At 38.7% G+C, this 15,271-nt stretch overlaps 1 protein-coding gene across 1 annotated transcript in view; it reads right to left on the bottom strand.

Annotated features, from left to right (window-relative positions):
* Nucleotides 1–15,271, bottom strand: part of plxna3 (plexin A3) — a 169,072-nt gene that overhangs the window by 56,660 nt on the left and 97,141 nt on the right. The window contains exons 8-12 of the mRNA XM_034132199.1: nucleotides 11,130–11,230; nucleotides 7,628–7,751; nucleotides 7,038–7,191; nucleotides 5,735–5,834; nucleotides 3,788–3,902 (exon numbers count right to left, since the gene is read on the bottom strand). Of these exons, the coding sequence (XP_033988090.1) occupies nucleotides 3,788–3,902; nucleotides 5,735–5,834; nucleotides 7,038–7,191; nucleotides 7,628–7,751; nucleotides 11,130–11,230 (594 nt within the window). The remainder of the gene's footprint in view (nucleotides 1–3,787; nucleotides 3,903–5,734; nucleotides 5,835–7,037; nucleotides 7,192–7,627; nucleotides 7,752–11,129; nucleotides 11,231–15,271) is intronic.

The following is a 15,271-nucleotide window of genomic DNA, read 5'->3' on the forward strand; positions in this document are numbered from 1 at the left end:
TCTCTCTCCTTCCCTCCTTCTCTCTCTCTTCTCTATCCTTCTCTCTCCTTCTCCCTCCTTCTCTCTCCTTCTCTATATCATGAGTCTCTTTCCTCCACTCTCAAAACTAACAACCCTCATCATCTCCCGCTCTCTTAGTCAGCCTAATTGCTTGGTAATTAAAATTAATTGCTGTGATTGGACGCTTTCATGTCAATTAAGTGGCTATTCATCTTCTATTAGCAAATTAGCCAAATCAGAGGTTGTTACTGTCACCCTGCAATGACACCGAGCACCAATCACGTCCACGAGACCCCCCGAACAGAGCTCTCCACCGCTAACCGAGCTAACAAGGTGCTCGTTAGAGGTGACTCAGTTTCCTGACAGGGAACCTATCGGCTGCCTACAGGTTACTCTGCACACCGCTCTTTATTTGTCTCATACTTGCCTGTGCTTGCAGCACCTCTTTTCACCCCTCTGTCTGAAACCAGAGCCCAGTCTGCTCTGATTGGTTAGCTGGCCGGCTCTGTTGTGATTGGTCAACCGCTTAGAGATGTCCCGCCCCTTAGCGTATCAGGTACAATGTGCTGGAGCGCTAGCCAATAGAAGCATGAGGGTTACGTAGTGATGTCATTATGTTATAGAAGTAAAAATAAGGAGGAGGAAGATAAACAGGTAGGGATTTTAGCCTTTGCAGATCATTGACATGCACTAAACCTATAGAACACACTACTGGAGAGGGAACACCACAAAAAGCAGGATAGGGCCCCTTGAATCACTTCCTGTCTTTAATTGCACCAGGTGAGAACACTTTAAATAATTTGGGTTTTATGATTATGTTGTGAAACAGAACTCCTTCACACAGCAGGAGATCCAATTCACTTAAAAAGCAGGAGTTGTTTTAATGATAATGATGATGATTATTAAACCTAAATACTCTTCACTTGATTGCTCTTCAGTGAAAACAAGACTTTACTTTCAATACCAATAGGAAACGGTGCTTTGATGCAAAAAGTAACTCTGGATTTGTTTTGTTGTTTGAGGTGTAATACACTACGCAGCAGCTTTGAAGACACCAAAGTATAGTACTGGTTAGCGTTGCTCTCATCTTTACTGTCTGTACTTTGTTTAGTTTTTTATCAAATCATTGATTCAGACAGTAGTTTCATTGCAACTCTATTAAAGAAATGAACATTCAGAGACCTGCTGGACATCGTTTTTGGTTGAATGTATAGCAGCAAGTATTTAACCTGTTAAGCCCTGAGCCTGTTTTTCAGGTCTCAGGCTCGAAAATGACATTCCCAGAACAAATGATCATATCTTCCCTTCTAAAAGGGTTAAATTAATAATCTTTTTTCTCAAAGTAATGATAAACCTGTGAGTTGGATGTAGAAAAGTCAGAATCAATATAGATGTTTTTTATTTTAAAGAAAATTCAGATTTTACATAGTAAAAAACTGTAAATGATAGTGTCCCGTCCAACATTTCTTTTTTACTTATAGTGAAAACTACCCTTGGATGATGGGTTAGTAGACTAAAAGCTTTAGGAATCCAAAGTACAACATATAATAAGTACCCTGTATCAAGATTGATGCAAAACAAATGAAATGTGACCTTTTTAGAGAGATTTAGCAAAAAGTCATTTGGGTGGATTTTCCATATCTCTGGCCCCCCCCTTGCTCGATTTTGATGGTTGACACCTCTTTCTGACCGTTAGAGCCAATAGAATCGAAGGGGGAGTCCCCCACACACACTCATTGTGAAGAGAAGAGGTGGGGGCTTCGCGCATGTAATTTTGCATCAGAGTGGACCTATCTCTAGCTTTGACATCTGGAAACGGAAAAGCAGTTTTATTGCTTATGGATTATCAGAAATAATTTCAAAGGGACACAGACACATTAGATTAACATATGGATTAACTTCAGCAGCGTTGTTATCGTTTTAATGCCATTGAAGACCACTTTTGACCAGACTACGACACAGGTAAGCCATGTTAGCGTTTCTAGCTACCTAGCGCCACATGTTTTGATGTCTGTTTTTGTTTATAAAGTCGCGAGTTCGTATCATAGAGTGATAATGTATGTACCCATCTATTCTGTGTCACCTCACGATGTGAATCAATGTGTTGGATGTGCAGAAAAGATAAATAATAAGGTTTTATGAGTGATTTTCGGTGCAGTAATCTGTTAGCATTTTCGCTCGTTGCTAATTCAGAGGCTCAGTGTTAGCATTGTGGGTTTTCTTTTGAAAAAAAAAAAAAAAAGATCAGTTAGTTGACCCCGGTACCGGGGTCTCTCGGGCTTAACAGGTTAAGTATTTGTTATTTCATCGATTACAAGATAGTTACATAATTGTCTCAGTTAGATATTTTATTCATTATTATTTCCTGATTTTTTCTATTTTCTATAAATTACTTGCATACGATTATTTGACGCACTTTGTACTTTGTTAATAGTTGTATGTATACAGTTTAAAATAGTTCATTAATTGATACATTTATATTAAATTGAATCAACAGTAATATTATTGCGTGACAAGAAGAAGAAACACTAACTTTTTTTGCGTGTTTTGGAACGTTTCACATCCCAGTTTATGCTTTTCCAAATCCCCAGTTTTCAGATTTACTTTCCTCCCTTCTGAATTTAGTTTCCCTTCATTTCTAGGAAAATCATCTCTCGTTGACGCAGATAATCAGCTTCATATTTGCGTCGTATTCATATCATCATCATAAGATATACAGCTGAGAGCTAGGACTGCTTAAAACAATATTAAAGTTTGAGATTACCAAACACTACGTCACAGTTTTTCTATCATCCAGGTACAATGCCTGTTTTCTGAAAACTGCACTTCATTAAAGCTTCCCAGAAACTTAAATCACATCCTTCACAGAGTCCTTGAACGCATCAGCAAGTGTGGGTGTGTGTGTGTGTGTGAGTGTGTGTGTGTGTGTGTGCCCTTCATGTTGACCTGCAGCTTTACTGTTGTTTACTGAAGCGTGTAATGACAGAGAGAAAGCGGCTCTGACCTCCGTCTCTCCCTCTCGTTCATCCAGAGAAGGAAAAATAAATATTGATTCACACTGCAGACTCAAAACTATAAATAACTATATATCATGCTGTCAAACTACATAAAGCCATCAGTTTAAAAAACATCATATTCTAAATTATATATTTTTAAAGTTGTCTAAAATATTCTGGGTAGTTAGATGCTATTTGACCCATGTTTTAGCCAGAAGCATAACATGTAGAAATACTGAAATGTATCACATCATACTTTTGGATTAAATAGTATAATAGAATAAATACAAAATAATGTAGTTTAATTATGAATATTTATGATAGTTTATTAATATATATAGCCACATTAATTAATGTAATGGCCTAAAATGAATATGAAGTGCAAGTAGTAAGACAGAGGTGCTCATAAAGCTTCCAGATCAAAATGTCAATATTTCAAATTCAGTTCAGAGATTTAAATGTATTTAAGTAAATCAACCATACACTTTAGGGATACACTACTCAGTCCTCCTTCCTTGTGTGTGTGTGTGTGTGTGTGTGTGTGTGTGTGTGTGTGTGTGTGTGTGTGTGTGTGTGTGTGTGTGTGTGTGTGTGTGTGTGTGTGTGTTTGAGTAAGTGTGTCACAACAGTCTATGGTCATAACCAATGTTTCTATATGTGTGTGTGTATGGATGTCCCTATTACAACAGACCCAAATGCATGCAGTAACCCTCATAATGAAGATGACAGAGTTTATTTGGTGTGTGTGTGTGTGTGTGCGTGCGTGCGTGCGTGCGTGCGTGTGTGTGTACCTCCATGCTGCTGACCCGTCCCTCCTGGAAGGAACAGTCTTGCAGGTTGTTGGTGCAGATGTGACGATATTTACACCAATGGCACGGAAACTCACTGCTGACACAGGAAGTGCATCTGAGAGGGGGGGGGAAGAGAGGGAGGTTAAATAATGAGAGGGTAACAATTGTTTTTCCTTGAGAGTAAATTCAGTCTTTGAACCCTGTCACTTCATATCAAAACATTTTTCCGATCAGTTTTGTAAAGACAACGCTTCAGGACTGTACGGTCTGAGGATAACGGCTTCATCACACAAGCCATTAGATGGTATTTATCCAATATTAGACATTAAACACACCATGTTAGTGTGTGCATTTGTTGGGGACTACTTTCAGCAGTGGATGGATCCACATTTAGGGATTCTTGTGAGTTAACGTGGTATAAGGATGGTGTGTGTGGGGTTGATTTAAAATGAACGACAGTGTGTGTGTGTCCATGATGAAGACACATGTCCATTGTGGGATTCATAGATGGGTTTTTAATAGATTTTGGACACAAATTGAGCTCTATGGCAGAGAGACAGAAGATCAATCGGCTGGTTTGAGTCTAAAAAAGGGAGAGAGATACGGAATATAAATAATCTGCCAGGTTTTGGGATTAAAGCAGATTGTTGTGGTTCAAATGTAATCTGTGTGTGAGCTCAGCAGGTTAGAGGATCCTGCATCTAACACACACATACACACACACGCACACACTGCATTTAACAAAACAGATCACCGTGTGCTGAGACTTTACATTACAGCTCAGTGTGTGTGTGTGTGTGTGTGTGTGTGTGTGTGTGTGTGTGTGTGTGTGTGTGTGTGTGTGTGTGTGTGTGTGTGTGTGTGTGTGTGTGTGTGTGTGTGTGTGTGTGTGTGTGTGTGTGTGTGTGTGTGTGTGTGTGTGAGAGGAAGTGTCTGTGTCCAAGGCTCAGAGCTGCTGCTGTTACCAAGGCAACAACGAGAGCCCGCCACGCAGATTATGTTACCCCGAAAAAACCTGCCAATCCCGAGGGGGGGAGGAGGGAGGAGAGACAAGGACAGAGGAAACAAGGAGAGAGAAGAGGAGAGGAAGAAACAAGATGAAGGACACAAGAGGGTTAGGGTTAGGAGAAGAGGAGGGAGGAAACAAAGATAGAGGAAACTAGTGGAGAGGAAAACGAAGAGAGAAGAGGAGAGGCAACAAGAGATGGGACTAGGGGAGGAGGCAGAAGAAAAGAGGGAATACGAGGAAAGGAAACAAAAGAGGAAACAAGGTGAGGGAAGAAGAAGGAGACTAGGAAACAAGGTGAGGAAAAATTGTAGGAAACAGAAGAAAATGCAAGTGCACAAGATAGTAGGCAAAGGAGAGGAAACAAAGGGGAAGAGGAATTAAGAAAAGTAAATAGAAAAGAATAAACAAGAGGAGAGGAAATAGGAAAGGGAATAAGGATAGGGGAGGAACATCAACGTAGGAGGTAACAAGGAGAGAAATAAGGAAAGGAATGAAAAAGAGGCAAATGGGAGGAACCAAGAGAAAAGGAAACAAACAGAGTAAACAAGGAGACAAAAAAAGGAGATGAGAGGGAACAAGAGAGGTAAGAGAAGGAAACGAAACAGAGAAAGCAAACTGGGGAAAAGAGGTAATAAGGGGAGAGGTATCAAGAGGATAGGAAAAAAGGAGAGGAAACAAGGAGACTGGGAGCTTTCAGACTTACGAGTTGAGCACAGAGCAGTTGTAGTATATTATACATTAAGGACTACTTTCAGCGGCGGATTGATCCAAATTTGGGGCTCTTTGAGAAAACGTGGTATCAGGATGGTTTGTGTGGGATTCACTTAAGAAAGCAAACTTGGGAAAAGAGGTAATAAGGGGGGAGGTATCAAGAGAGGGAAACAAAAAGATAGGAAAAAAGGAGAGTAAACAAGGAGACTAAGAGCTTTCAGACTTACGAGTTGAGCACAGAGCAGTTGTAGTAGATGAAGTTGGTGGTGATGAACTCAAGTCCAGTTTCTGTGGAGCGAAGACTGAGCTGCACCACCCGCTTCTCTCCTGAAACATTAAGAATATTCATCATCAGACTCTGCTCATACCATGATAACCAGAGATGGCAAAAGTACACACATCCTTACTCAAGTAGAAGTACAGATACTCGTGTTTAAAAATACTCTGGTGAAAGTAGAAGTACTGACTAAACTTCTTTACTCAAGTAAAAGTAAAGAGGGCTTTGAAATGTACTTCAGTAAAAAGTACCCATAACTAGCAGCTGTTTTAAAGAGTACCTGACCTCCCTTTATATTAATAGAACAATAATGTCATTGTTAGCTAATGAATGTTTCCATGCTGAACAACGGCAACATGACAACGTTTTCATTGGTCCCTCTTCTTTAGAGAAGACCAGGAAGTGATGGATACACGGATCGTGTTCAAATCAATAGGCACGCAATGACTCTAAATAATAATGATCACGCCACCAAACACACATTCAAACTAAAGGAACCAGCCTGTTTGGAAAATGTGAGAAGTAGAAAGTTCAGGTATTTGGGTTCAACATGTAAGAAGTAGAAAGTACAGGTATTTGTGTTCAAAATGTAAGAAGTAGAAAGTACAGGTATTTGTGTTCAAAATGTAAGAAATAGAAAGTACAGGTATTTGTGTTCAAAATGTAAGAAGTAGAAAGTACAGGTATTTGTGTTCAACATGTAAGAAGTAGAAAGTACAGGTATTTGTGTTCAAAATGTAAGAAGTAGAAAGTACAGGTATTTGTGTTCAACATGTAAGAAGTAGAAAGTACAGGTATTTGTGTTCAATATGTAAGAAGTAGAAAGTACAGGTATTTGTGTTCAACATGTAAGAAGTAGAAAGTACAGGTATTTGAGTTCAAAATGTAAGAAGTAGAAAGTACAGGTACTTGTGTTCAAAATGTAAGAAGTAGAAAGTACAGGTATTTGTGTTCAAAATGTAAGAAGTAGAAAGTACAGGTACTTGTGTTCAAAATGTAAGAAGTAGAAAGTACAGGTATTTGTGTTCAAAATGTAAGAAGTCAAAGTAAAAAGTGGTCAGAAAAATAAGTAGTGGAGTAAAGTACTGATACCAGAGAAATGTACTTAAGTACAGTAACGAAGTATTTGTACTCCACTACTTCCACCTCTGATGATAACACATGTAAATAATGTGTGTGTGTGTGTATGTGTGTGTGTGTGTGTGCGTGTGTGTGCGTGTGTGTGTGTGTGTGTGTGTGTGTGTGTGTCTCACCGTAGGAGTGTGTGTGTGCGGGCAGGTCTCTGAGTGACGGGGACAAACACATCACCTGACCTTTACCCTGCACCTCTCCGGGGGTTTCACTCAGATCCTTAAACACACAGGAGACCCCCGACAGCACCGGGACGTTCTGCACTCTGATGGCTAACTGGAGAGAGAGATATATATCATTAATGAGAGAGATTTAGTACATATTTCATGTACAAAAATTAAAAGTTTAAGGTATTTCTTTCCTCTGCTACAGAACACAAGGCATCTTTGAAACACAATTTCTCAATAAAATCACAGAGGCTTCCCATTTCTTAAAAAAAATCTAAAATCGAACCAAATTCTAACTTTGACAAAAGCCATGAAAACAAGAAGTGCTTCCTGTCCGGCTTTTCCTTCAACTTTATGCCTCCTACTGCTGTATAAATAAAGGTTTTAAGAGTGTGTGTGTGTGTGTGTGTGTGTGTGTGTGTGTGTGTGTGTGTGTGTGTGTGTGTGTGTGTGTGTGTGTGTGTGTGTGTGTGTGTGTTACCTGAGTCAAGGTGTGTCCACAGAATCACCTTTCAGTTACTGAACTTTAAAGAGTACCAGTTTACCTGTGTTGCCGGGGAGGTGACGGACATGTTGCTCGGGGTAACCGTGATTTCCACACATTGGTCAAATCGGGTGTTGAAGTGCTGAGGCTCCTCCCACCTATCACACGCTTCCTGTCTGGAACACCTGGAGGGTCACAGTAACACAGGGTCAACATACTGAACACACACCTGTTCACATATTAAAGTGAAATTAATCAATTTAAAACTCTGTGAAGCTCAAAAGTATTTCCCCTCCCAGGTGTGTGTTTACTTCTGAACCTGTTGAGCCTGTTTTTCAGGTCTCAGGCTCGAAAATGACATTCCCAGAACAAATGACTATAACTTCACTTCTAAAAGGGGTAAATTAATAATCTTTTTTCTCAAAGCAATGATAAACCTGTGAGTTCGATTTAGAAAAGTCAGAATCAATATAGATTTTTTTTATTTTAAAGTAAATTCAGATTGAACATAGTAAAAAAATGTAAATTATAGTGTCCGTCCAAAAAAAACACATTACTTACTTATAGTGAAAACTACCCTTGAATGATGGGATTGGAGACTAAAAGCTTTAGGAATCCAAACTATAACATATAAGTACCATGTATCAAGATTGATGCAAAACAAGTGACATTTGACCTTTTTAGAGAGGTTTAGCAAAAAAAATGATTGACACCTCTTTTGAACCGTTAGAGCCAATAGAATCGAGGGGAAGTTCCTAAATCCACCTACACGTTACCATTGAGGAGTGAGAGTGATGCGCACGCAGTTTGCCCAAACCGAAAGCTACGTTACGCTCTGAAAACTGAAAACTAGGCTTATTGCCATAAAGTGATGATGGATTATCAGAAATCATTTCAAAGTGACACAGACACATTGGATTAACCTTCAGCAGCGTTTTTCTCGTTTTAATGCAATTGAACACAACTTTTGATCAGAAAAACAGCTAAGGTAAGACATATTTGCCGTTTTCGCTCAGTAAAGCTACGTTGTGTGTTGTCTGGGTTTGCTTCCCCTGCCGCGAGTCGTGATGATACTTATACCTCTAGAATAAGTGGAATCTCAGCTTTAAATCTGATATCTTGTTTGTGCAGATCCGATAAGTAATAAGGGTATGTTACCTTGAGTTCTGTTCTTTTTCGCTCAGGGCTAATTCAGAGGCTTGGCATCACCCTTGTGTTTCGTTAAAGTGGACCTATCATGCTATATTTGAATAATATAGTAGCATATTTATACTTTTTTTTTTTCAAAATACCAAACAGATCATGCATTTTAGCCATGCCTCATTTTGCTCAATTTGACATTTTTTAGCTCTGTTTTTGCAAGGGCAGATTCAGTGAGAACAGCACCATCTACAGGCCTGGCATATGTACTACAGCGTCTCCAGCGCTTTCGAACGGCAATGGCCGTGGCTGTCTCCTCCTGATTGGTGGAGTTGGCCCAATAGCCGTAGTGCCACCGTCCTGACGTCAGGACAGTGTTCAAATCTGGATCAGTTTTTATCAGATCCGTTGCAGCCCCTTTTTTAGAGATTTGGGTATGGAGGAAAATAGAGAGGGTTGTGTTTTCTGACACTTGGTGAGTTCCCTGGAACACCGGGGACACATATTCATGTATAAAAGACGTACAAAAGTGCATTTTGCATGATAGGTCCCCTTTAAGCTAAAAATGGTTTGTATCGTCAGTTAGCTGAGTTTCTTCCCGTTAAGTGGGTATGACACATTCATAGGTTGTTAAATGTTAAGAAGCCCTCAGACACAGTTTCGTGAAAGGCATGGGGCTTAACAGGTTAACAGCAGACAGACGGAGAGAGCGACAGGAAGAGAACTCTGCTGTGAATCATGATGTGTTTTATTATTACATTAATAACATAAGGAGCGAACAGCCTTTTGATTGACTGCTGTTCTTTTATATTTGACTTACAGTAAGAGATAACAATCTGTTTCAGTCAGGACTGTGTTTGCAAACAGAATATATATTTTAATCTCACATATGTTGTTTATATGGAGCATGAGGAACATATTTATTTTTAGTTTAATTGAATTAAATGTAATTATTGTTATTATAATTCCACACTATTTAGGGATCATAGTTCATCGAACAAACACAGTTGAATTAAACACATTATATTTTGTATCAATTTTAAATCTATTTTGCATATCACTACACAAAAATATAGGGATCTTTAAATTGTATTAGTATTAATAGTATTTCTTATACTTAAAGGTGGGGTATGTAATTTTGGAGAAACCAGCTCGAGTGCGCTAGAATTTGAAAATACACAACCGGAAGAAATCTGCCACTTCCTTCAGACTTCCTTACAGAGCCCCTCCTCCAACACACATGAACGCGCACATGACCAATGAGGGCACGAGATAAGTTTGTGCACAGATGGAAGGCTGACAGGCAGGTAGGCCATCCAGTTATTTTAGCCGGGCCGGCTCAGATGATTGGTCGTGCTTTTTACAGTATTACGGCTTCCACAGATGAACATTTTTTAATGGATTTATTGTCAAAGCATTTAATATATTCATTGCTATCGGGATGTTAAGAGCATTCCATGGAATATAACAACAAGTGTTTCTGAAGTGAATTACATACCCCACCTTTAATACTATTTACTATATACTTGTTTTAATTGGTTGATGGTGCAGGGCTTTTACTTTGAAGGTTGGAGTTAACTGGTGGTAATTCAAAGAGGCACTTCCTCCACCGGCTGAACTTCAGAGACACTGTGTGTGTGTGTGTGTGTGTGTGTGTGTGTGTGTGTGTGTGTGTGTGTGTGTGTGTGTGTGTGTGTGTGTGTGTGTGTGTGTGTGTGTGTGTGTGTGTGTGCGTGTGTTGGTTGGTTGTTGAACCATTTACGGAAACATTAATGACGCCTCATGGGAACACACGGCAGTAGATGTGTTGTGTGTTTGAACCACACACACACACACACACACACACACTCTTCTGTTTCTTCTTTATTTATATTGTTCTACTTCCTCTCTACTCCTGATTTGTTTTTCCTTCAGTGTGTGCTTTCCCGTATGGAGTGTGTTGTGTTGACACAGAAAAGGTGCACAAACACACACTGTTAACACAAAGTCGTGTTGAGTTGGTAATTAAATTGTTATGTAAGTACGTTTCTGCAAATCCTTGTCCTGCATTTTTATTTGTGTGTCTTCTTAGTAGTAGTTTATCAGCATAATATATAATATATAATACATTAGCAAAAAATAAAAATAATAATAAAAAAATACAAATAAAATAAATAATAATAAATAATAATAAATAAATACAAATAAATAAATACAAAAAATATATATATAATAATAATCATATCATATAAGTTACTATAACATAATATATTATGAAAAAAAAACACAGGTAGAAATAACGTCTATAGTTGTGTGTAGTAGTGTGTGTGTGTGTGTGTGTGTGTGTGTGTGTGTGTGTGTGTGTGTGTGTGTGTGTGTGTGTGTGTGTGTGTGTGTGTGTGTGTGTGTGTGTGTGTGTATGTATTTAAAATAAAGAGTCTTACTTGCTGTAGAGCACACACCAGCCGCAGTGAGGGTCTCCGGAGCCCAGGCAGGTGGCACAGCTGCTGTACTGATCACAGCTCTCCACCGGGAGCCGGGTCACCTGCACACACACATCACACACACATTATAACACACACACGTTGGTACACAGTTACAGCCGTATCATAATCAAGCATGTGGCACAACGCTGCTCCTGTGATCCAGCCGACACACGAACAGTGTGTCGGCTGGATCACAGGCGACATCTGTGATCCGTGCATCACTGGATGCACGGATATATTTAAATATGAAGATGTATTACTTTTATTTATTTATAAATATGAAGATGTATTACTTTTATTTATTTATATCCATTTTATTTCCGAATAATGACCATTGCGACACATATATAATGTAAAGAATCTGTCAAATTAAACATATTTACTTATATTTATTTACTTCACTTAAATAAATTATACTTAAAATATAGTAAAGAGCACATGTGTCAAACTCAAGGCCCGGGGGCCAAATCAGGCCCTTGGTGGATTTAATTTCGGCCCGCAGGATAATTTCTAATTACTATTAGATCTGCCCCTCCGGTATATTGCACGCACACCTTCGCTCCATCCTGAGGGTCTCCTCAGCTCAGAGCCTGACCCCAAACATTGATGAACTTGCACCCAAGATGAGATGCCAAGTATCTGGCTTGAACTAGCATCACAGAGCAGCACACAAGGATGTTTCCTTCTGCACTTTCTTTCTTGTGACAACAGGGCATGTTTGTTTGTTCTTTGAGGGAAATAGTTTTTTTGAAGCTGTTGTTGGCCTGTGGAAAAATGTACTCATAAGAAATGACTCTGGAAAAGCTGCAGATAGAGCCATAAGAAATTAATGCAACTGATTATTTAATGTTTAATGTTGTTTTTATAGGCAATCATTTAAAGGGGACCTATCATGCAAAATGCACTTTTGTACGTCTTTCATACATGAATATGTGTCCCCGGTGTTCCAGGGAACTCACCAAGTGTCAGAAAACACAACCCTCTCTATTTTCCTCCATACCCAAATCTCTAAAAAAAGGGGCTGCAACGGATCTGATAAAAACTGATCCAGATTTGAACACTGTCCTGACGTCAGGACGGTGGCGCTACGGCTATTGGGCCAACTCCACCAATCAGGAGGAGACAGCCACGGCCATTGCCGTTCGAAAGCGCTGGAGACGCTGTAGTACATATGCCAGGCCTGTAGATGGTGCTGTTTTCACTGAATCAACCCTTGCAAAAACAGAGCTAAAAAATGTCAAATTGAGCGAAATGAGGCATGGCTAAAATGCATGATCTGTTTGGTATTTTGAAAAAAAAAAAGTGTAAATATGCCTTATATAGGTATGGTCCTACACTATATTATTCAAATATAGCATGATAGGTCCACTTTAAGCTTTGTTAGTCCAAGGTTTAATATGTGCAATAAGTTCATTTCAATAAGTTTTGCAATAGACATTGAACCTGTCCGGCCCTCGACTAGTACCGATTTTTTTATTTTGGCCCACTGTGTATTTGAGTTTGACACCCCTGGTATAGAGTATAGGATAGTGGAGAGAACGTCTGATTGCACAGTTTAAGAAAAGTGTAAAAAAAATGTCCCAAACTATCATTCATTATTTAAGCGGCCCAAGATTCTTTTTACACAATATTATTATTATGATTGACTATAATAAGAAGAACCTCAAGGCTCCGTTATTTCTTTATTTCTTTGGCTTTTGCTGACATTAAACATGACTTTCAGTTCACCTTATACTGTAATACACTTTGTTTGCTTTTATATTTTATTACATCATGTTTTGCTTTTGTCTTTTAGATTTTGATAGTGTTTTTATAGCTGGTGCTTCATGAGAATTGCCCTCTGGCGATCAGAACGTTAATTGAATTTAGTGGAAGATAACTCAAAGAAGAACGAGCTGAAGATTAAAGGATTGTCTATAACGAGGACATGTTGTTTATCAAAAAGCGGCGGACATTAAAAGTGACACATTCTGGATTCCTCACAACAAAACTAAAAGGCAACAAGAGACCCTTTAAGAGTTTAGAGGATCAGTCTCATTTTACCCCAAAGTCAATATGTCTGGTAATTTTAGTATTTTTCTAACAAAGTGAGGAAATGGTGCGCGGCTATATCCAGCTGCAATAAATCCACATGTGGTGAGTGTTTCTTGCATTGGTGTGTTTTTATTAGTTTTGCACAACAATGGCGCTCTATGGCACACAGGAAGAAGATAAATAAGACCAATAATACCTGTTTTGTAGATGCACTTATTGCCGGTTTGACTCATTTCACCAGATGTATGCTTTAAAGCAAATATAAATATATATTCCTCAACCTTTAATTGATCGTCACTTTATTGTTATTGAGGTAAATATATGTAATCACTTAACATTGATTTTCTGGTTGTGTAATGATAATGCAAGACATCAGAGATATCATTCCCACATTGTGTGCAGTGTTTGTGTGTGTGTGTGTGCGCGTGTGCGTGTGTGTGTGTGTGTGTGTGTGTGATCTCAGTGTGGTTTGGTGGTTTCCCGCTGACAGTAGACAGCCCGAGGCCTGTGTGTAACACATTAGTCTTGATTTCACAGACAGTTAGTCAGTGTGTGAGTCTGTCTCTGTGTGTGTGTGTGTGTGTGTGTGTGTGTGTGTGTGTGTGTGTGTGTGTGTGTGTGTGTGTGTGTGTGTGTGTGTGTGTGTGTGTGTGTGTGTGTGTGTGTAGTATCTTTTACCCAGAGGTCACTGCAGCAGGAAGACAGCAAACACAGTGGACACTCTGTCTGTCTCTGTCTTATTCAGACGTTCACACATGAATACATTCATTGTCTCATTGACACGCACACACACACCGACACACACACACACACACGCACGCACGCACACACACACACAGACCTCATTATCGGGGCATTTCTTTAAAGGAACAGTGACGCTGTAACTCTGTGCCAGACTTCATTCAGAAAACAGCTGATTCTGCAGTTTTGGTTCTCATACAGTCTCTCTCAGTCATACTGTGAGTTCACTGCAGAGATGCATTGATTAAACTCTGCAGAATACAATACATATATAATATGGAATACATCTGCTAAAAGCTGCACCTTCAATACACATATAACAAGTATTTAATCTGTGTAAAAGCAATGATTTATTGGGTCATTTTACATGAAAGGTATCATTTATCCGAACAATGATGTTTACTTTGTAAGGGAATTGAATAAAGTAATCATAATAAAACATGTTATTAATAAGAATATCATATATGTATATAGTTGATAATTAACATGTTTATCAGGGCCAAAATGATAAAAAATAAAGACACTAATTCCATATCTATTGAAACACGAAAAGGCTAAATGTGTCTTATTTACAGTGAAATGTGCCTTTTCTATGCAATTAAATAACTAATTTGAGTTATTGGAGGTGTAAAACTTTACAAAAGCATACACAATAAATAAAATAAAAATATTTAAGAGGTTGTTTTTATAACATTATCATATGTGTAATATTTAATTTAATATTGAAACTTAGGTCCATTTATTCAAAGAAAAATTATCTCAAGGCTCTTTTTTTTCTAATGATGATACTGCCATTTACCATATTACATTTTCAACAACAGCTTCAATATTTAAGGGTTATTTTTTAAAACGTTTTTTACCTTAATTGGCCCATATTTTGGTGCTTAAATGACTAACCTGGACAATATTTATTACAAATCAGTCCCATGTTAAGCATAATCTCTGTAGCCTGCTATATACTCGTATCATGAAATTGCACACTAATAAAGTGTTATGTAATAAAAACATCTTTATTTTGCCACTGACAGATCTCTAGTGTCTGGAATCTTTAAATAAAGGACCGTCTATATGTTTCTATCTGATCTGCACTGTGATGATTCACTCTGAGGGAACCAGGCTGCGCTCTGATTGGCTGCTGAGGCCTCGTGTAGATGTATGTTTATGTAACACTGCAGAGAAACACACTGACGACTCATCTGTATATGTGTGTGTGTGTGTGTGTGTGTGTGTGTGTGTGTGTGTGTGTGTGTGTGTGTGTGTGTGTGTGCCCACCTGTCACTGAAACTACAGTGAGGATGATTAAAAAGCTGCTGCACTGCATGGTA

Source organism: Trematomus bernacchii, unplaced genomic scaffold (assembly GCF_902827165.1).
Source record: "Trematomus bernacchii unplaced genomic scaffold, fTreBer1.1, whole genome shotgun sequence".
Classification (NCBI taxonomy): domain Eukaryota; kingdom Metazoa; phylum Chordata; class Actinopteri; order Perciformes; family Nototheniidae; genus Trematomus; species Trematomus bernacchii.